Source organism: Clavispora lusitaniae (assembly GCF_014636115.1).
Source record: "Clavispora lusitaniae strain FDAARGOS_655 chromosome Unknown tig00000078_pilon, whole genome shotgun sequence".
NCBI classification, from domain to species: domain Eukaryota; kingdom Fungi; phylum Ascomycota; class Pichiomycetes; order Serinales; family Metschnikowiaceae; genus Clavispora; species Clavispora lusitaniae.
Window position 1 is genome coordinate 487,598 of NW_027093977.1, and position 21,573 is coordinate 509,170.

A 21,573-nucleotide genomic window follows, 5' to 3' on the forward strand; every position below is an offset into this window, starting at 1 on the left:
ACCAGACAACGTATATTGTTTGAATATATCGACATGTAGCCTTCTTCCCCACATGTCATGTTTAACTTTCGATCACACCAGTACATCTCTCGCCATCATCAAATCTTGTGATTTGCTCCACATACCACGGTTACAAAATTAAATCTAATCACCATGCCACAAAATTTGAAACTTGCGTTGGCAAAGGAGAAGCAGTCCTCACCTAATCTTGATAATGATGACTCTACTACAGTTGCTGCGGATGACGAGCCTTCGTATATGATGTATATGCCGCAAGATAGAAGCTTTCATCACGATTCGCTAACAGTCTTCGAAGAAAATGCCGGCTCTTCTTCTCAAGCTTTGAACACCAACCATGGACCTAGCTCGAGCATGAGCAAACTGGCATTTGATGCTTCATTGAGACAGTTGTATTATAACGAGAACAGAGTTGCGTTGGACAGAGCAATCACTCAGACGATAGAAATGCTTTACGAATTATCTGAAGAGAATAGACAACGGCCGGTATTCTTTCCGACAGATAGTGCTGAATCGGATAATGTCTTATTGAACTCTCCAAGGGCACATTTAGCGTTAGTGAGAAGAAATACAGATCTTGAATCTAAGAGCGTGGGGAAGTCGGCTATCGGACAAATAAAGGATGATGAAACTGAATTAGGAGAAGACCCCCTAGATGGAGCAGCATTCAAGGTCCTCAAAATTAATTTGAAGATGGGACACAACGACCATAAAGTGATGTCAACACTCGACAAGAAGACAATATCTACATTGCTAGAACAAAAACTATCACTGCAAGTCAAGTACTTGTTGAACTTGAAGGAGCGTATTGATGACACATCCTCTAAAGTTTTCGTAACCGGAGATTTGAATGCTGGTAAATCGACCTTCTGTAATGCTTTATTAAGACGTCAAGTTTTGCCAGAAGATCAACAACCCTGCACTTCTGTCTTTTGTGAAGTTATTGATGCAAGCAAAGAAAACAATGGAATTGAAGAAGTACATGCTGTCCCAATTGGTTCTGAGTACGACAAAAGAAATGAAACCACATATGAAAAGCATGCATTGAATAAGCTCGAAGATCTTGTTTACGAGTGTGATAATTACAGTCTTTTGAAAGTTTATGTTTTGGATTCTAGGGCTGCTGAAGAAAGTTTACTTGGTAATGGTGTCATCGATATCAAATTGATCGATGCTCCTGGCTTAAACATGGACTCGTATCAAACAACCCAAGTGTTCTCTCGGCAAGAAGAAATCGACTTGGTGGTGTTTGTTGTGAACTCCGAAAACCATTTTACTTTATCGGCGAAAGAATTCATTGCTGCCGCTGCCGCTGAAAAGAGATATGTTTTTATTGTTGTGAACAAGTTTGATAATATCCGAGACAAGAATAAGTGTATGGCTCGCATCTTGGATCAAGTAAAGAACCTCTCTCCTGACACTTTCAAAGACGCCAAAGATTTTGTTCATTTTGTGAGTTCTTCAGATGTCTTAGACAATTTTGAAGGTGGGAACGGAGGACCAGATGACGGAGACGGCCCAGGAGATGATAAGCCACCGTTTGACGATCCTAATTTTGACCACCTCGAAGCTTCGTTAAGAAAGTTTATCCTTGATAAAAGATCTATCTCAAAGTTGTTGCCCGCAAAGAGTTACTTGTTAAATATTTTGAGCGACTTAAAAATCTTGTCAGAAATCAACCAATCGATCTACTTGAAGGAGACGGAAGCTAAGAAAAAAGTTTTAAAGGAAACTATTGCTCCAAAATTCAATTACATGGTTCAGGAATCGCTTAACGTCAATGATCGCATTAACAAGTTAGTCGAAAGAACATCGTCTGAAGCATACGAAGCGACAAGAAAAGAAATCATAGGAACTGTCGAAACTTTTGGTAATTCGCAATTCGTGCCGTACAGAGGATTGCAATATGCTCATGAATATGCTAAAGAGACACAGAGACGAATGATTGACACGATTGTTTCATCTGTTTTGAAAAGTGAACAGAACGCAAGAATTCTCACGCAGAGTACGGTGGAGGAAATTATCAGGTACGGTAAGACTACTCTCGGCGATGAATTTCTTGGAGACAAGGTATTCAATGCTGATCTCATGTTTACCAGAAGAAAAGATTCTATTAAAAAGAAGCTTGACGATCTGATCGAAGTGTCGGATTTCTTCGACCCATCTTTCGAATCTGTTTTATCATGGTTGGGTATTCCTTCTGATCATATAATGTCAACCAAGGATCAATTGATAACTTATTCTCCAACTTTCCTAATGTCGTCAATTCCAACTTCTGTGGAAACCTTGAAGAAACTGTTGCCTACTCAACTAACTCTACACACGTTGTATTCATCTACTAAATTGCTCACTACCGGTGCCTTGGTTCGGAAGGCTTATTCTTTATCATATCTTTTGAAGCCATCTGTCGTTAAGAAGGCGATTGTTCCAATTGCGCTTGGTGTGAGTGGGTTCGCAATTTTCTATCTCATTAGCGACATTCCTAACGCATTCCCCAGAAAGCAGGCTAGAAAATTGAGAAAGCAAGTGTACGACTTGGACTATGCCCATGTTAATGCTGATCGCATTTCAAAGGAATGTCGTCTGGTATTGAATTACCCAGCACGACAAGTCATGAACAATTTCCAAACAAGCATTGACAAGAGAAATATCGAAAAAGAGAATCTTGAGAGGGAAATAAACGATGCTGAGTTAAGCAGAGGATATTTCCTGGACATGTTGAGCAAAATCCAAAGACAGCATGATGCTGTGGAAGCAATCGATCTCGAAGGAGCGAATATTGTCGATTGACTGACTCTTTTGCTTTGAGTGACACTACCCATTTGTACATATTATTGAAGGTGTTATAGTTCTTTGTTTAATGTGTATCGTAATTCATTAATTTGAATTTTTATGTTCAATGTACATCAATGAACTTGTGATAGTGAGAGCGACAACGCATAAGATACCGCTCGCCTCGAAAGCACCCTTGTAACATTCGTTACCGATGGTGCATTTTCCCGTCTCGTCTGCCCGCAGATCAAAGATGAAACCGAAATATTTTTCCAAGGTAAACAAAACAACGAGCGGTCCCGAACAAATTAGACCCCAAGCTGTTGTAAAATTTTTGGTACCAAAAGAATCAGCAATAATGGATGGGTAAGTCCCATTCAAGAGTCCATACCCCGTTCCCATCAAAACGGAGACAACTGTAACGGTGGTCATATTGTTGGTATTGATGAGCAAATATTGACCCAAACCTAATATGCAAATTGTTACAATGATGACCCACAGTCTTTGTGCCTTCAATCGTTTGTGAATAAAGTCAGACAGTAGTCCTGCAACGACGCGCCCAGCGAATGATGAAATAGATATCACGGAGACCTGTATCGCCTGGAATGCTTGAGGAGACCCTTTTAGATCATGTCGGTAAAATTGTGCAGTGATGACAAATCCTACAGTATAGATGTACATTTGACCAATTCCACTGCAGAGGGAAACAATGACATAATGTGTGAGGTAAGCCCTGTTCGTAAGGAATGATCTGATCGCAGCCATTGCTCCTACTTGTTCACTTGAGACTGAAATCTGTGAACTTTGCAGTATCCCACTCTCCATGTTAGTGGCTTTAGGAGTCATAACCGGTTCCCTTAGAGTGACATTGAGTATTCCTGAAGCTTGGGAAGGCGTGGGATTGAGTCCCTGTGCTTGGTCTCTACCAGGTTTAAGTATCGGAGCAGCAACAGCAAATGTAGACAGCAGCTCAGTAGAAGACCGTGAAAGACGTCTGCCGATGCCCCAAAATGATAATGATCCGTGCAAAGAATTGCTCCTTCTCAACAGTTGCATATCTGGCTCTCCATCTATAATCAGATAACCTTCTTCGTCATATCTAGGGATTTCATCATAGACATGAACAAACCACGCTCCAGCAAAAGCAATAGAGCCACAGAATATTGCCAAAAAGAGAAGGAGTTTCTCCGTGTTGTCTTGGAAGAATTTGGCTGCTATGAAAGAGAATAATGTTGCGGCTAACCCGTACGCTCCCACAGGCAAAGCCCCAGCTGCTCCACGATGATTCGGAAAATTGGATTGTGCGGCCTTTAAGCCTGCAAAGAAACTCTTCACGGAACCATACCCTATGAATGTCATTGCTAGGCACACCAAAAAAAGGCTGTGTATGCGGTATTTGTAAATTCTGTTCAATGCGAAGTAACCACAAAATATTGATAGTGAACCTAGAGCAATAGATTTTTGTGCTCCGTATCGATCAATGAACAATCCCGCAGGTAACCCACCAAGACCACTTCCGATGGTTACAGCCAATGAAATTGTAGCAGCGTCAGAGGTGGACAAGTTTATGTGTTTGACTAGTTGAGGGGAGTACACTCCATATAGATAAGGGGTGCCTGCAACTAAAGAGACGAAAAGAGAACCAATGAGTGCAACAACCCGACCTGTGGCATGATCGAAATTCAGGATCATGGTTTCTTGATAATGGAGAAAAGGGAATGCGAGCAAGATGCGATGTGTCGATCCATCACGTTTTGTGTTATCTTATCAGAGTACCTGCACATCCCATTGTAAACACAGATGCCAAATGAGGGCGCTTCAAATTGTAACCGTAACATGTAGTTGCTGATTTCTATATTGAAAGCAGACAGCACTGCCCATGCTATGCAAGGGAAGAAGACAAAACTATTGAATCTCATCAGAAACCTTTTAAGTAAAAACTTTCAATTGAAAGTCCTAAATCTTCCTATGTAGTATTTCAGAGACTCTCATTAACAAAAAAAAAATTATATTTTCGATCTTCTTACCGTTCTAAAACTCAACCTGTTAGTAATCATATCAATGTTTTCGGAGTACTTCTATTTTTGTTTTCAACATTCGTTGAGTTTTAGGGTGTGTGTAAAGCGGCACTATTTTCTTCCACAATAGGCGAGAAGACGGAAAAGTTCTGAATTGATCATTTTGCTCTGTAAATTAAAAAACATACTATACAACAAAAATATACCCGCCAATAAGTAAAGTACATACATCTTCGAATACATATTGTACTACACCATATTCTGAAATATTGTGTACAATTTTACTCTCATGGCAGGACTGCTCTAGTTTTCTCCTCTATTGTATGCCGGCCAACAAGCTTCCAAAGTGAAAATTACAAGTTAACTGCTTGGAACAAAGTATGGGAAGGCTCAACAACACAGACTTTCTCTCCAAGATTAGCAATGTTTTGGAAGTGAATGACGGAAAATCGTCGGTTTATTTAACACAGAAAAGGTTGGTCCAATCATTGGAACCATCCTCTCCTTCTACTTTGGATGACTTGTCTTCCAATGTTGTGGAACATCCAAGAGAATTCCCTTCGAACCACCAGAGGTATCCCATCCTTATTAGGTTTACTAATGGTGATAAAAAAAATAAATGGTCTACTGTGGTAGAACACGAAAACTTGGATACCTTCTGGACAGAGTACACTCAGATTCTTAAGAGTGGATTTGTGGGCTTAAGAAAGAAAGAGAAGAAAAAAGCTAAAAAGGGCAAGGTTTCAAAAGCCTGATCTACGTACGGAGAGAAAGAAGAAATGAAACCAAAGAAAGAAACACGATAGGTTTGTTTATGTACTATAATTCAATATACTTAAAATCTTGCTATTTCGCTTCCATCATTAAAAGCCCACTAGGGTAAATATAATCTAGTGACTCTATTTTGGTTTTTGGATCCTCATCATTGAGGATCAGCTTGGGGGGCACAGTAGAAGTCAATTTGAAATCAAAATCCATAATGACATCATCAAAAATATTTTGACCTTGATCCACAATCTGAGAACCTGTGCTTGCATCATCAAGCATTCCTCGTTTTTTCAATTCAACGAGGACAAAAATGTCACGAACGGGGGAATCTTTTGGAAATAGAGCTGTCATCCGTGGTCCTTGGGATAATTTAATGGCAATCTTGGCTTTATCTGTTGGATCAGTATTCTGCAATAAGTCTAGAAAATAAGGCTTTCTCCACTCAAGATATTTGCTGAAAAGGAGTTTCTGTTCTTTCTCTAGTTTCTTTTGGCGATCCCTTGCAAGTGCCCTCTGAAAGTCCATATCTTGCTTCCTGCGCATTGATTCTGATATGTACTTTTCCCTAAGGCTCGTACGAATAGCTGCCAAATCCTTTTCGTACTTCATCATCCTTTTGATGAATTTATTAGAAATAATCGACTCTGGACTTTGATCATCTCTCAAACCCCCTTGAATCTTTGAAATGAGTGAAATACGTGGAGCACTCTTAACTGGCCCATCTGGTGTCATAACCGTAGACCTGGCCAAGCAGATGAGCCCCAAAGCTGGGAATTTTGTGATATTCAAGCTGTTGGCTAATTGGTAAGCCTCAGGATTCGCTAAATCACCACCCCAAATGATATTCTGATCAGGACTTGTAGTGAATATGGAGATAAACTTGGGATTAGTTATTATCTTCAGGAACAAGGAAGATGCTTCTTCATTTTCGTTATTCGTCAAGTAAATGAATAGAAACTTGGCACGATGGGTGGCCATATACAAAGCCTGAGTATAGCTGCCTTGGAAAAAGGGAGGCAAATTGAGAGTATTAGAATCGGAATGGTATTGTGCAAACTGTTGCAGAGGCAGAAGATTCTCCTCGAGTTGCTGCACAAACTGTTCCACACGTCGAATTGGATCATTTATGAGAGCATTATTGAATGAAGTGCCATTCCGGCTTGACAGGTGATCCCGAGGCTCGAAAAAATACAACATTCGAAGATATTGCTTGATTAATTTTAAAAGGAGGAGGAAAATTGCGGAAGCTGGTTGTACGAGTAATACTTTGACATAGGTTGATATCGTCTCTCTAGACAGTTGGCTCGCCTCCAAATCGGATGAAGGAAACAGGCCAGGAACATTCAGAGTCTGCTCTGCATTCTGGTTTGTCCGACGGATTATGGAATTAGTCAAGCCACCCCACCAGCTCATGTCAATGAAAGTAGTTCGAGCAAGGTGAAGCTTAAGTGGGATATTCAAATGATAAACCCGTACACCCAAAATAGTTTATGCAACGTTTTAAAACAGCAAAAGTAATGCAATAAATAAGCCTGTGTGGCGTAATGGTTAGCGCATTTGACTTCTAATCAAAAGATTCCGGGTTCGAGTCCCGGCATGGGTTCATTTAGCGGTTTTAGCTCAGTTGGGAGAGCGTCAGACTGAAGATCTGAAGGTCCTGTGTTCGATCCACAGAAATCGCAATTATTTTTTCTACTTCGTTTTATTTGAAGCGGTAAATGAATATGTGTTCGTGTAATTCGTAAGACTGTTTATATGACCGGTGAACTTCACTAATCTCTCAATGAGATACTAATTGATCCATATTCATCCTACAACGTTCAGCGTATCCCAATGGTAAACCAAAAACAGGATTCACTGGAAGCGTGTAACATGCGTCATCAACTTCTTCGCTCTTGAAGGAAAAACCATCTAGCTTTTGCGCCGTGTAGCAATGTTCAGCAATGCTAAGTCCACAGATGGAGTAGTTTGTATGGTAAAAATCCGGGTGCTTCCCAGGTTTATCCTTTAACCCACCTCTTTCATCCTGGCAACAATTATGAATATAACACCGAAGAGCCTGACGGTTGAATAAAGTCTTTTCTTTTGTGATGCACTCGACCAATGCAAATACCGCACCTATCCAGAAACTGTAACAGGAATCAACCAACTTATTTGTGCGCCCAGAAAAGCCTCCTTCCAACTGAAACTGTCTCCCGGACAACCACCGGAGCAAGTTTGGAAGATCTAATAGTTCTGCCCCCCCTGGAAGTAGAAACAAACTGGCCACAGCACAGAATGTGTAACCACCGTGCGCTTCAGCATCCGGTACGCCAGAAAATCCACCTTCAAAAGTTTGGCAAGAAAGTATCCAGTTTAACGTACCAGACAATAGACCTTGCACATTTATACGAAGTAATGACACTGCAACCAAGACACAGTAGGTCGACCTCGTATCTCGTTCGCCATTGGCATGCATGGCAAAAGATCCATCCGAGTGTTTGAGCAGCGCAAACCATTGGCCCAAATTATCTCTAATCCGATGCAACGTCTCATAGTCTTCGATGAGGGTGAGCACTAAAAGTGCAGCATAAGTCAGTGCCACATGCCCTATTTGACCTTTGGATCCGCCAGCAATTCCACCCAAGCCATCTTCAAGGATGAGCGAGTTGATTTTCTTCGATGCTCTTTCCCTAAGCTCAGCACTGATGGGGTTTCCACTCAAAACAACATGCGCATTTAGTAGCCAATACACTATCCATGCTTGGCTTGAGTCTAACATATAGAAAAACTCAGGCAAAGGTTCGGAAAGGGATCTTTCCAAGAAACGCAAATGTGTGTCAACGTTAAGAGGTGTATTGGTAACCTGACCACATTGAAGCAACTCTTCGTAAATTGTCCGAATCGTAGATTCTACTTGCACCTGATCCGATGTCGTTTCACATAAATAGATGTCTTGCGCTACCAGCAGATCCCCTAGCATAGTTGACATGGTTTCCAGAATGTCTGGATGTGTGATGCTTTCGAAGCTGGAATGTGAGCTTCGTTTTTTATGTCCAAATATCAGCATTAAATACGCCGCTTTCTTCAATTCCTTCTCCATGGAGAATAGGTGTCAGGCAGTTTCCGCTTTGGGCCGCGACAAACCTCATCGAAGTACACCGTCCATTATGCACTCTGGCATTGAGGCCCAGTGTTCTTAACACGAGAACTTCGACATGTGAGCCCTGGTTCTACTTGATGCAATTAGGATTACACAACCTTCTTTGGACAGGATATGATGTCATAGTACCTCCATCCTTGAATGGTTCATTTTTTTTTTTTTTTTTTTTTGTAAGCGACTTTCGTTGCGCCGATAGGGTATAATCGCTTAGAGTATATGGGTTGCAAGTAATGCAATGCGTCTAGCACGACACATTTCAGGAAGATGAATTGGCGAAACAAAACTCTACCAAGTTATCTGTTTTAACGCTCTATACTGAGCGCTGTGAAAGTATTTCTGGTTTGCTTTTCATGACTCCGTTTGAACTCTTGCTCCTTATTACTTGCGACGGGGTTTTGCTGATGATGCATCACGTATGATTGTTTTTTGCGAACTATACATCATGCAAATAATTTATCACCAAAATCAACCTCAATGGATGTGACTAAAAGACTAGGGACAGGCAAAATGCGAACTGGTTAAATTTTTTCGTACCTATTTACATCAAACCAACTTCTCAACTACGTAGTTCAATATGCTCTCATAGCAGTAGATAAACTGCTCAAGATTTTGTACCATGGATATTCTTTGCTGTCTTTGGAACTGAATCGATTTGTAAACCAAATCAATATCACCCCATGGATCCAAGGCACCATCCAGATGATTTTCGAAGCAGTCAATCACCATATCCAACGTAATGTAACAACCAGTTCTACCACATCCGGCAGAGCAATGCACTAACAAATCCCAAGCCTGTGGAATTTTCAGCGATGGTGGCTTTTGCTCTGATAAGGATTTGACTTTATCATTCTTGATCTGCATCATATTGAACACGGTATGGAAATTGTCAGGAGTACCAAAGTCAGGCCAGTCTGAATATGCAAAATGATATACCGTTTTCTTGGTGGTTTGGTGCTTGGTCATTTCGATTTCGCGGAAGGTGAAACCATCATATTTCTGCTTATGCCGAATCTCCACCGCAAGATCCCCCTTAGAGAAGTACAGGTCACTGTCATAGTATGTACGCGGAGAAATGAGCAGCGGATTGTTTAAACACACAATTCCTTTGACCCCATTGTACCAAACAGTATTCCAGAAATCCTCATTCGTAGCTTCCAATGGATTTTGCGTGGCGATGTATTTTGTGCGAGAGAGCTTCTCATAATGTATGTAGTTTGCATTAAAATAATCATCAGCGTTCTCCTTTTTAGCTGAACACGGAGAAGAAACCAAGCAAACACGAGAATGCTCATACGGCCAGATATTGTTGTATCTGTTCTTGTCGCCATATTCGATTCCTTTGGGTATAGTGTACGTAATTTCATCGCAATAAGGACATAATGTCAGCGGGGTGCAATATCCCTCCGGAGAGTCATGCACGTGAGACGGAGACTTTTGCATAGTTGAGAGTGATTGCTTATCATAATTGTTGATCGCCATGCTCAAGCGCAACTGCTCTGATTTCTCAAGCTTATTAAATTTTTCGCTCAATTTATTAATGATGCTCTTATTGTAGTCTTCACTTCCGTAGCCATCAGCAAGAAACATGAGCCACTTGGGAAGTTTATGCATTTTTTCCGCAAATTTTGACGGTAGGCGCAACTCGTGATTATAGTTTGTGGACGTATCAAGCCGAGGAAGGTTTTTCTTGATGGACATTAGCATCTTTTGGTTTGAGGCAGTTGCTGAAGGGAGGGAAAAGCCGGAAAGAAATGTTGCATCAGAAGGTAGCAGAAGCAGTTCGGTTCCATTTTGCATCAACTCAGAGTTTGACATTACTGCTGAATTTGGTGTTTGGGGAGATATTGGGGATCTCATAGGTGTAGTTGCCTTTGTGTCAACAAAGCGCGAGTCAACCAGTTGCAAGCCGCCGTTCAAAAATGCAACACTAAAGCAGTCATACTTAAGGAACTTGTTAAGAGTTTGTAACAAAGACGTGGATAATTGGCCTTTTGTGCTTGATGCGTCATATACTAAAATCTTCGTTGGAATAAATTTCAAGAGTCGGTTCTTCGTTTCGGGAGGTAAGGCAGAGGAATTGATGACATGGGCCATGTCATAGCTCGAACGCTTGAGGAGTGTGGAAGGGATGCAAATATTGCGAGCAGTTTTGAGGCGAGAAGCGGAGTATAAATTGAAGGGACGAACATCGATCACAAGAACATCAGAGCTTCCAGAGGTGTAAACCGAAAGATCATCCACATTCGTAGCGTCAACAGTTAAAACATTATCGGGGAGCGTAGTGGGATGTGATTTGCAGCTTGGAGATAAGGCAATGCCCATTCCTATTGGAGACTTCACAGGGTATGTTGGAAAAGCAGACGAAGTGTTAAGCGAAAGTCCGTGTGCCGTAGTAGAGGAGGATGGAGGGGAACGCACGGGGACACCGTCTGCGACTATCGAAGGAATTTGATTCATTTCCTTAGCAGAGATGGCGACAGATGGAAAATGAAGGAGTTAAGATAAGAATTTGCGGAAAGTGAGATATATAAACCTCGCAAGTTTGAGACGCACAAGCCCGCTTGGCTCCCCAGCATGCCTATGCGCGACGCCTAAAACAGAAGGAATTGTCACGACAAAAGTGACAGTGCTTCTGTGCATGGTCGCGATTCAGCTGTTTCTATTTCGGGATGCAAAAAAACAGCAAGCGGAGAGAATAGTCCAGGGGAGGCAGGCTGCTAGGCTTGTCGCATAAAACATAGGATAGCATAGATATGGAAATGAGGGATTGGGGTATAATGGAGGCAAAGTTGCCGCAGGATATATTTAGCCCAGTTCAAGAATAGATATTTTGAGGAAGATCAGTGACGCCATCAATGTGCCGGTCTAGAAGATCTTGCTCCAGGTTCGCGCGAGTCTAGACCATTTCTCATTCTGTTTGTTTCTTCATCCCTATTCTATCCCACAATATAAACCTTCACACATTTAAATTTTGCATCCAGCCATTTTTCGTACCCACTTGATTGCGAACTCTAGCAATGAATCTCAATGCTATAACTGCGGCTCTAAATCTAGCACTAGGTTTCATGTAACGTTTTCCGAACATGGCATACGGATCTACATCCTCCTCAATCAATCTTCCTTCAAGTAATTCTGTCGTCGTCCCATCCGTCATTTTAAGACCATTGATAAGCTCAGTGGTGGAGTCGTCCTCCTGTGCGCGGGCACAGAATGCAGAATCTCCTCTTGTACTTTGTAACTTGGTAATCACATTGTTTTGAAAACGATTGATTTCAAGGCAAGCTTCAAGCTTCAGTTTTAAATCCAAACATTGGTGGCGACTGATAGCAAGTGCTGTTTTGTATTTCTGCTGAAGCTCGCCAAATCGGGCTTGTCGCTGTGCATTCTCTTGCGAAAGTTGCAAGTTAAGTGCCTGTAGATGAGAATTCTCATTTGAGGTAGCAACCAATCGAGCTCTCAAAGAGGCTATATCCTTACTACCGCTTTTTTCTGTTTCCATACTTTTGCTTTCCACATTTAGAACTTGCAGCCGTAAATTAAGTTTCTGCCGCATGATGCTATTTTGGTCAGCGAGCACGTTGTTTTGCATCTGAAGGCGTCGAACCTGTGCTTGGAGGTGTTCGATGTTGGTGTTCTGCTTATGAATTTTGGTCAATAGTAATTCTTTGTCTTTTTTTACATTTCCTGGACTCATAGTTACCTTAGCTTTTGATTTGGGATCTCTAGTCTCTTCAGTATCATCGATATCACTGTCACTTTCCGTATTCTCCTCATCAGAGATCCGTAACAGACCGTCTTCGCGTCCCATTGGCCCACGTTCAATCGATAACCGATCTTCAGACGCGTTTTCGTTGCTCGAAACTTCATGTGATTTAGCCTTTACTGGACTGTAGTGTGTCGTTATTGTTTTGTCCACTTTCTGTTTCAATTCGTTGAAATAGTTTGAGCTACCGTCTCGTATCTTCGTATTGGTCGTGGATTCCATGAGCGCACGGATACTATTCTTGAGAGCATCGTTCAGTAACTTCGCCCGTGAAAGTATTTCATCTTGCATTATTCAACCCCTATCCCTTGTCTTTTTTATGAGTGAAGACCAAAGACTGTTGTAACATACACACGAATGCAAGACGTAAACATACTCGCGGTGTGCGCACATTTTACACCATAATTCAGACTCTTCATTTTCTACCATGGCGAGACGTTCGAGACTTGTAAGAAAACAATCACTTTTCGAAAAGATCAGATATTATCCGTTTGATTTGTTTCTTCAGATTAACGAGTCCCGCTTGTCCATAGACTGGGACGATTATGTTCCTCAAACTATTCCCTTGGGCACTGGCCTCACTGTTCTCTTTGCATTGTTTTGCAAGATCCACAACTACTACATCACCTCAATCGAGAGAAGAGAAAATGCGGTTTTCAACACAAACCAAATTGTTTACCAGCGCGCCGTGAATAGAGCAATCTATGGGCTTGAGTCGGACTCTTATTCTCCTCAGAAGTTCACCACGAAGGCGGCGGGCCGCCATCTTGCGTTCGGATTCCAATTTATTTGCTCGGTAATCTTCTTAATTTCTGCTTTGAATGCTGTTTATGTCATGTACTTCCCTTACAGAGACTATACTTTGCTCAGTCTGTCAGCGGATCGTCCCAAACCAAGAGGCTCGCATGTATCTAAAAGAAGCATATCAAATGCCAACGAGGGTGGCATAATTTCGCGATTGCTTGCTTATTTCGAAGAAAACACATATATTGAGTCGGAGTCCGAAGCTGAAGGAGATACAACATATGAAGTCAAAGTGGAGGAGAAAGACGTTTGGGTACTTAGTGTTTGGGACCCGTCTCTGTTTCAGTTACATCTACTTGCAACATTTTCACCCGTGTCACTTATTCTGATTTGGTTGACCTCCAGTGTTGTGGCCCTATGGAAAATCGTATTGTCACTTATCTTGTTCAATTCCCTTGCCTATTGGCTTACCACGAAATTTTTGCAATTGATTTCGGACAAACAGATCATTTATCAAGAAACATTCAACGAATACAATAAAAAGTATGTGATCCCCAAAACATCCATCTTGAAGAAAAATGCTATTATTGACGCTACTCGTGGTCCAATGGCTGCTTCGAATAGTATTGTTCATGATGACTTGTACGGACATTTGCAGAACGACTACACCTTCTACACGCACGATATCAAAGGGAACCGAATTAAGAGTGTTCGTGCCGATAACCTTGAATCTTCAAGATCTGCATCACCTGCGAGGCATGGTAGAAGATATCCTGAGTATCTTTCTCCTGTCCCTACTAGAATGAACAAAAGATACGATTCAGGCACGAGTTATGATAGAAATTTTATTGATGACACTAACTCAACGCATGCTAGTTTAATCACGCTGTCAACCCCTTTCTTGCGAAGAAGTGGAAACGATTCTTGGAGAAGCGATACATACAATAGAGGTAACCATAGTTTCAGCCGAGCGAATGACACATTTGGCAGAATCCTTGAAACTCCGAGGGGTTATGACGCTTTTGCGCGTCCAGGTTCACGGCCCCAATCACCCGAGAAGTCGCCTTCTAGACAGGGTTATAATAACAGTTTGAGCTACAGCCAGCGTACTCAACTTTCACCTAGTCGATCTCACACCAGTAGACCAGCGTCTCCTCAGAGAAGTCCTTCACCTTCCAAAAGACCGTGGCATTGACTCTTAACATTCTATTTTATACTAATATACACTTGAGCGCTATGCCCTTACAAATCATGAAATCCAAAAAGGTAACTCGAAATCGTACCCCAGACTCCTAGCTTTGCTCTCTTGTTATCCTGTGAATCCTTTGATGACACTCCATTCATAGACGCAGATTTCAAAAACATCTCAGATCCATCTTTGATCTCAAGTCTTTTGATGTATGACCCTTGAATGTCATTCGCATCTCCAAGAACACTCTCGTCAACCTTGGTTGACTCAGGCCTTTTGGTTGTTTTAAGCCCACCACCAACATCTTCGGAAACGCTTAATTTGCGCTTTTGTAGTTTCTCTATAGCATCTTTGGTATAAGGGACAACACCTATTAAAACCCCATTAAAAACAGAACCAGACTCTTGCAAGGCATCGATTGCGGAGGATGGATTGTCGTAAGTAATCTTAACCCATGATTTTCCACTGAAAATGGGAGGAGGAGGAGTTGGGTGATTTGATTCATGATGAGAGATATCAGAGACAGGAAATGCACCTGTTGTTGCTATAGAATCTAAGACATTTGAAGATGCCATCTTAGAACCTTTCGTAGCTTCGAAATCCTCCAATATTGTACCAAACTCAGAGAAGTATGCGATGACTTGGTTGGCCATGCTTTCTGGATAGCCGAAAACGAGAATAGCAGATTCATTATTCTTCAAAGAATTGAGTTTTGTCTTCTTCTCTTCTTCTGTCAATGCGGCTTGTACGTCCTCCTTTCTAGCGAAGGCATTATTGAAATTTCTAGGATCCTTATGGATGAAGGACTCGGTATGCTGTGCCGGCTTTGAGAGGGAGATAAATGCCTCATCATTCAAGTCATAGAGCGACCTTGGAGGAGGAAGATCTTCAGCATTATTATACAAGGGGATATCGTCATTATCCAAGATCGATGCCGAATCCGGTTGGTCACTCAAGAGAAGAGCCAGAGTATCACCTTGACTAACTGAGGAACTCTTAGTTCTATTACCAAAAGTAATCACATTGAAATCTGTGGCATTAAATAAGCCAGACTTGTCCGCTGTAGAGATTGACGACGATGTTTTCGAATCCTTTTTATTGGCGACAGTCGATAGTTGAAATCCCAATTTCTTCTTCGGAACTAAGTGGTTTGGAATAACTCTCTTCGTAGATGATTGGAACCAAGAGGGCTCTTTCGATTCCAGGGCGTGATGTCCCACACCTTCCTGCGTTGAAAACAAATATGACATTGCCAGTAACCTTCACAATCGAGAGTGTGTTGAAGGTAAATATCGAGGTCGTGCGCGCATCTACTAATATGTAGAAGACTTTCAACACCATGTTTTGAAAAGAGAATATGTATAAAGATATTTACCTAAGGTTAAAATCATACAGGGTCGAAGAGAAGAATCTACTGACTATTTTGATATCAGTTTTGCTGTAGACTTGAAGCTGTTTCACTCATAAATCATTATTCTGACAAAAAGAAGAGACTAGACAGCCCAACCTTGCCTCTGTATCTGAATAGTTTACATAGCACTTTACAACTACGTAAGCCGACAATTTTTTTTTTTCAATGTCATTGTATTCTTTCTTCAACAAATTTATCAATGAGTTCTATGGGCCATCGCCTTGGGTGCAGGCGAGGTTGGTTTTCAGTGAGCACTGAGAGATTAGGTAAAACATCTCACGAGGCCGCTCCTTCTATACAATGATCTTGTCGCCCGCCGAACGGTCGTATTTATACGAATCCCTTAACAAGAAGCAACCAATAAGACCGGATGGTCGTAAAAAGTTTCAGTGTCGGCCGTTAGAAGCTACCACTGCGTTTCTACCGTCATCGAACGGCTCTGCGAGAATACGAATGGCAGATGGAAGCGAATGCATTGTCAGTGTCAAGTCCAAAGTTGTTTTATTGGCAAAGGAGTCGAACTTGATAGAGTGCGACATTGATGTAACGGGATTCAGAGATGATTCGAACTTTGTTTCGAACTTGAAGTTCAGCTTGACCAACTTGTTCGTGAAAAACTTCCCAACAAAGAATTTGCATCTTACAACGAAATATGCTTTCAAGCTTTTCATAGACTGCATTGTCGTCAGCCATCTGTGCTACCCGCTTACATTGGCCACTTTCACATCATATTTGGCGCTCAAGACTACGAGGTTGCCTTTACTAGTTTCCGAAGTGGATGATGCCGACATCGAAGAGCAGCCCACTTTTTCAGATGATTGGGATCAAGCCCAATACTTGGCTGAAGTCTTCAATATGGAATATTTCCTGCCGCCTCTATTCATTACTTTGGGAGTAGTCGGTAACAACTTGATTATGGAACCATCGGCAGAGGAGGAGCAAGTACTTGAAAATGGCTTGCTCATCGGCTGGCACAATAACAAAGTCATCACACCTGTGACAAACCAGTACTTGGCTTCGGGGTCGAATAATACAAGCTTCAAAGGTCTTCAATCGTCTGTTCTTGCCAAAGCTTTGCAAATGGTGTCTGAGTACTGTCCCAAAATTGTCAAGGCTTTAGATGACTTGGTAGACCAGAGTCAAGGAGAGGATACTACGATATTTTAGCGATGATAAAATGTACGTCAAAAAATCTCGACTTAAGTAAATGAAAGAAAATCTTTCTATATATTAGTAATGGTTTTGTAACATCATCATGACTTCTGAAATGCTGACTATTCCGCGACGTCATTAGCAATTCTGGGATGCATAGGCATGAACAATCACAGCTGTTGCTGTTTGAATGTTCATTGATCTCACAATTCCAACTTGCTTTATCTCCACGCAGAGGTCTAACTCTGCCAATAACTCTCCGGGAATACCCTCCTTCTCTCTTCCCAACAAAATCAAAGACTTCTTGGGAAACTGTAAATCTTTGTTCAATACCACAGACTTATCAGTTTGTTCAAGTCCAATTAAGGTATATCCATCAGCTTTCTTTTGATGAAGATACTCAACAATCTGATGCGGTTTGACTTCTATCATAGGCATCCAATAATCTGCCGTAACTGCCACGGTCTTGAATTGGGCATTGTTTTTGATTTTGAGATCATGCAATGTCATCAAACCTGCTCCTAGAACATCACAAAGACGACATATTCCACCCAAATTGGGAGCCTTATCAACTAGTGAAGCAACCACAATCAAATCGCTTCGCAGGATCTCTGTGCCTCTATCGGATTCGTCAACATCCATGACCGTGTTCCAAGCTCCACTTTTGGTTTGCAATGGTGACAGAGCAATGACACTAGACTCTTGAAGTGATGCAGATCTAGTTTGTGCAAATTTAAGTTCACCGACCCACAAATGCAGCTTATTCTCACCAATGTGATGGTTTAACTGCTTCTGTTGCGCCGAAGTTAAGTAACAGTGGAATTCTTCACTCGTTATAAACTCAACATCGCGATCATTCAACCGCATCAACAAGCCTCCAGAAATGTTAACCAAATCGTAGTCTTCAATGATGTTCCAAAGGAGAGCATCACCACTTCTATATTGGCCATAGGCTTCTTGGGCAAGAGCAGTTTTGTGCATATTGGCTAAGATTGACAAGATGTTTTTATCAACGTTTAACTGCTTCCTTTGAACCTCTTCATACATAGATATGGCCAATGACATAGAAAAATGTCTAGTAACTGCTTTATTTGTTGATGCGGCAGGGATAACATAAGCTGCCAACTTAGTCAAATACTTTTCTTCATCAACCTGACTCATAGATTTCACCATGAGATATAAAATTCGTTCGTAAACAGTAACCAACGTCGGATTAACCTCATGATTGACAAAGGCAGATGTCAACTTTTCGAAAATAACTTCAGAGTTCTTTGGCCGACGAAGCAAATGTAAAGCTATAGCCCACTCAAAATAAACTCTCACGAGTGGGCTAGGATCATTTTCTATAAAATGAACAAAGTGATGAAAGTAGTTTTCAAATGAATAATCCACATCAACAACATCAATGACTGAAATGACAACTTTTGCTAACTGGCTTCTCGTATACTCTTCCAATCCATCTGTCGCTTTGATGATATTGAAAAAGTGGTAGTTGTCGGACGGATCGAAAACAAAATCAAGTACAGCCTTAGCACATTCTGCAGATTTAATGGAATTCAAGATTGCAAATACTCGTACTTTGGAAGACACTTCATCATCCCCATAGACTTCTTTATAAATTCCTGGTTCCTTTTTTGAGCTGATTTGTTCATCATAGACCTTGCCAATGATACCCTCCAACTTGAAAGCATTACTTTGCAATTGCCGGTGAATAGCTGATTGTACCAATAAACCCGGAAGAAAAGGCAATTCTTCAAACTCGCGAGGATTCGAAATTTGGAAGTTGATCATCTGCTCTGTAAGACGTGTGAACAAACCTCTTCTGCCCTGTGAGTTAAATAGCATAGTTTCACAAAACGCAGCAATTAGATCATTTATAACAGAATCATGGATAGCATACCGCAATAGAACTGGATGACAAAAGACACGAATTAACGCAAAATGTACATCCTTTTCAGTCAATTTGAATTTATCTGCATCCAACTCTGCCACCGATTCTGCTAAACCTATGAGAGAAATTTTTGATTCCTCCACTTCAACGACATTGTTCTCAAACGCCTCTAGCATAATGTGGCAAATAGAATGTAAGGTAGTTGGATGGGTCATTCCGAAATTGAGAACACTCAATAGGCGTGAAAAGTCAGTGCTCAGCATCAGAATTGTGCTAACGAATGCTGCGAGAAGCCGGTGGTACTCTCCAATTGCGTCCTCTTTGATCTTGTAAAAGTTACTAACGGATAAGGCACAACTGGATGAATTGATAAATAGGACACTTCTTAAACGTATCAATTCCGTGAGGTCAATCGAAGTAGGAAGTCCAAATATAGTTACACACTTGCTCAAGAATCTTAGTTTAGATGTCACAAGCACAAGTTCACCATAATCTTCAGACTCAACTTCCTCAGCAACAGATTGATAAAACATTGCCATTTGTTCAGAGGAGATTTTTGAGTCTTTAGCACTAAAATTTGCAATAAATAGGTCATCATACAGCTCTAAAGGAACATCTCCACTCAAAGCTCTATCAAGCAACGATGAAAGTCGGGTTTTGAAAGGAACAGACAACAGCCAGAGGTTTAAACCACTCGCAAGCAATTTTGAGATATAACTGTCAGATTTTTCTAGGATAAAAGGCTCTAACCTCTTGAAATCCGACAACGAGAGATGGTATACAATGTTCAAGATAACAATCTGCTCTGTATCGGGTATTGCATTAGAAAAAAGGGCATCCACGATTTTTTGGACAGTGAAGTCATTACTCACAACAAAATCAGCAACTTGGTCGATGTTCTCACGGAAAATCTTGAAACCATTGAAATTGGTGAACTTTGTAAGAATCGAAGCAAAGTTGGTAAAGTCATCAATTTGAAAATGAAGCAATAGTAACAAGTTGAGCGTCTGAATTGTTTGTCGAAACAAATCTCCTTCTGAGTAATTATCAAATAGTTTCACAATTACTGAATCATGAATGCCAAATTTTAGTACTTTCTTGTTCTTAATACCTCTGATGAGGCCTAGTGTTGCATAAACTCGCACAGCATCAAAGCTTTCCTTACTCCTTTCTAATACACCAAGGATAGCTGAACAAACGTGTTCAAACTCTAGTTCAGTTCTCAAGTTCTTTAATATGTTGGATAAGAAAATGCTGAACTTCTCCCCATATTCGCAAACAACTCCTCTGCTTGTCGGTGTCTTACGACGGGCTGCAAAGTGACGAGAAAGCATCATGTAAGGTAAGTATGTCTTTGTCAAAAATGGTAAGCCATATTGAAGCAAGTACAAATATTGCTCTGGTATGGAAAGCAAAATTTGCATAGAGAACTTTCGGACAGAATCCATGGACGCTTGGAAACCTGTTGCCAAAAGACAGAAACCCCAGGATGGGTGTATCAAAGAATCTGGATGAATTATACCTATAATATCGTTCACAGCCGCTTGAGTTTGATGCAAAGATGTATCAATTCCCAAAATTTCATAAAGAGTTGTGTATCTACTCCATTCTCTGAGTAGTTTATCTTCGAGTTTCATATCCCAAACAATTAAGGGCGTTGTGAATGAAGTACAAATTGATTTGAGAGAGAGCTGGAGAATGGATAAGCAAAACTTCCTAATCTCGTGAGATTTATCAGCCAAACCTGTTTGCAAAACTTCCCAGTAAAACTCCTGCGTGAGGTAATTTGATTGAAAAAAGTCGTTTTTCTTTACCTCGCAATTGACATTACTCAATGTCCTTAGCCATAAAATGTAAGCATTCGAAATGTGAAACTTTGATGTTCCTGAATCAATAAGCTTAAAGATCAATGACCACAAATAATCGCAGAGGTCCTCATCTTTCATGCTTTGAATAACCAACCTTTCTATTCTCCATCTAACCAATTTCGAGCACGATGTTGCAACAGATTCGTCTGTGTGACCCAAGAAGAGACAAAGAAGTTTGTCAAGTTCAATTGGTGCTGAAACTTGTAAATCAGATTTGGAGAACAACAATGATAAAAAGGCGAACAAGTTCAATATCGTTGTTTTGCGAAACTCGCCATCAACAAACTCCTCACCATATACTTCGACCATCAGTTGGAATGATGAAATGTAATCCAATTTGGTTCCCATGGACTTTTTCAATTCTAGAAGGGTACATTGAAGGAAATCTTCGCAAAGCTTATCCAGCAGTCTCAAGAGAAGAATTGCTCTCTCAAAATTCGCATGGTCCCCATTTAATGACACTGATTTTGCATAAGCAAGGATTTTTGGATGAATGGTGCCAAAGGTGCTTACATCCAACTCACTAACGAGCTCCGCTAAAAATGATACATCGTCATGATTTTCATCCAACTTTTCAGCTAACAGCAATACGACCTGCCGCTTTTGCTCTTCAGTGAAGTATTGCCGGATCAATGAGATTGATGTAGACATGATCCAGACTACTTCCTCGCATGTAACTACTTCAAGATGAGGGAGTGCACCAAAGACTTAACTTTTTTCGTTGGCGCAGGTTCAGTATTTTATTATTTTAGATTCGATCGTTGAGCACCTTAAGATACTGACTTGAACTCTTACCAAGACTGCCAAGAATTAGTAATTTTAACAATAATTGTAATT

At 41.0% G+C, this 21,573-nt stretch overlaps 11 protein-coding genes and 2 non-coding genes across 13 annotated transcripts; 6 read left to right on the forward strand and 7 right to left on the reverse strand. All coding sequences in view use genetic code 12, as the record gives it.

Moving 5' to 3' along the window:
- Positions 1-153: 153 nt before the first annotated feature.
- FZO1 (mitofusin) lies at positions 154-2,808 on the forward strand (the record flags this gene model as incomplete). The annotated part of the gene is made up of 1 exon (XM_002616585.1): positions 154-2,808. One exon carries the CDS (start codon positions 154-156, stop codon positions 2,806-2,808), a length of 2,655 nt encoding a protein of 884 aa, XP_002616631.1.
- An 87-nt stretch (positions 2,809-2,895) lies between these two features.
- On the reverse strand, positions 2,896-4,482 carry FOB63_002366 (uncharacterized protein; the record flags this gene model as incomplete). Its single annotated transcript, XM_002616584.2, has 1 exon — positions 2,896-4,482. One exon carries the CDS (start codon positions 4,480-4,482, stop codon positions 2,896-2,898), a length of 1,587 nt encoding a protein of 528 aa, XP_002616630.2.
- A 706-nt stretch (positions 4,483-5,188) lies between these two features.
- FOB63_002367 (RNA-binding signal recognition particle subunit) lies at positions 5,189-5,563 on the forward strand (the record flags this gene model as incomplete). Its single annotated transcript, XM_066102229.1, has 1 exon — positions 5,189-5,563. One exon carries the CDS (start codon positions 5,189-5,191, stop codon positions 5,561-5,563), a length of 375 nt encoding a protein of 124 aa, XP_065958379.1.
- Positions 5,564-5,654: 91 nt separating this feature from the next.
- FOB63_002368 (uncharacterized protein) lies at positions 5,655-6,989 on the reverse strand (the record flags this gene model as incomplete). Its single annotated transcript, XM_002616583.1, has 1 exon — positions 5,655-6,989. One exon carries the CDS (start codon positions 6,987-6,989, stop codon positions 5,655-5,657), a length of 1,335 nt encoding a protein of 444 aa, XP_002616629.1.
- Positions 6,990-7,106: 117 nt separating this feature from the next.
- On the forward strand, positions 7,107-7,179 carry FOB63_005559. Its single transcript has one exon. It is a non-coding gene; the product is annotated as a tRNA-Arg (tRNA).
- A 6-nt stretch (positions 7,180-7,185) lies between these two features.
- FOB63_005560 lies at positions 7,186-7,258 on the forward strand. Its single transcript has one exon. It is a non-coding gene; the product is annotated as a tRNA-Phe (tRNA).
- A 98-nt stretch (positions 7,259-7,356) lies between these two features.
- On the reverse strand, positions 7,357-8,658 carry RAM1 (protein farnesyltransferase; the record flags this gene model as incomplete). Its single annotated transcript, XM_002616582.1, has 1 exon — positions 7,357-8,658. One exon carries the CDS (start codon positions 8,656-8,658, stop codon positions 7,357-7,359), a length of 1,302 nt encoding a protein of 433 aa, XP_002616628.1.
- A 603-nt stretch (positions 8,659-9,261) lies between these two features.
- On the reverse strand, positions 9,262-11,175 carry PTP2 (tyrosine protein phosphatase; the record flags this gene model as incomplete). Its single annotated transcript, XM_002616581.1, has 1 exon — positions 9,262-11,175. The coding sequence occupies one exon, from the start codon at positions 11,173-11,175 to the stop codon at positions 9,262-9,264; it is 1,914 nt and encodes a 637-aa protein (XP_002616627.1).
- A 499-nt stretch (positions 11,176-11,674) lies between these two features.
- On the reverse strand, positions 11,675-12,772 carry FOB63_002371 (uncharacterized protein; the record flags this gene model as incomplete). Its single annotated transcript, XM_002616580.1, has 1 exon — positions 11,675-12,772. The coding sequence occupies one exon, from the start codon at positions 12,770-12,772 to the stop codon at positions 11,675-11,677; it is 1,098 nt and encodes a 365-aa protein (XP_002616626.1).
- Positions 12,773-12,908: 136 nt separating this feature from the next.
- Positions 12,909-14,420, forward strand: FOB63_002372 (uncharacterized protein; the record flags this gene model as incomplete). The annotated part of the gene is made up of 1 exon (XM_002616578.2): positions 12,909-14,420. One exon carries the CDS (start codon positions 12,909-12,911, stop codon positions 14,418-14,420), a length of 1,512 nt encoding a protein of 503 aa, XP_002616624.2.
- A 47-nt stretch (positions 14,421-14,467) lies between these two features.
- On the reverse strand, positions 14,468-15,664 carry FOB63_002373 (FG-nucleoporin; the record flags this gene model as incomplete). Its single annotated transcript, XM_002616577.1, has 1 exon — positions 14,468-15,664. One exon carries the CDS (start codon positions 15,662-15,664, stop codon positions 14,468-14,470), a length of 1,197 nt encoding a protein of 398 aa, XP_002616623.1.
- Positions 15,665-16,125: 461 nt separating this feature from the next.
- Positions 16,126-16,992, forward strand: RRP42 (exosome non-catalytic core subunit; the record flags this gene model as incomplete). The annotated part of the gene is made up of 1 exon (XM_002616576.1): positions 16,126-16,992. One exon carries the CDS (start codon positions 16,126-16,128, stop codon positions 16,990-16,992), a length of 867 nt encoding a protein of 288 aa, XP_002616622.1.
- A 123-nt stretch (positions 16,993-17,115) lies between these two features.
- FOB63_002375 (tRNA (guanosine(18)-2'-O)-methyltransferase) lies at positions 17,116-21,387 on the reverse strand (the record flags this gene model as incomplete). The annotated part of the gene is made up of 1 exon (XM_002616575.1): positions 17,116-21,387. The coding sequence occupies one exon, from the start codon at positions 21,385-21,387 to the stop codon at positions 17,116-17,118; it is 4,272 nt and encodes a 1,423-aa protein (XP_002616621.1).
- Positions 21,388-21,573: the final 186 nt, after the last annotated feature.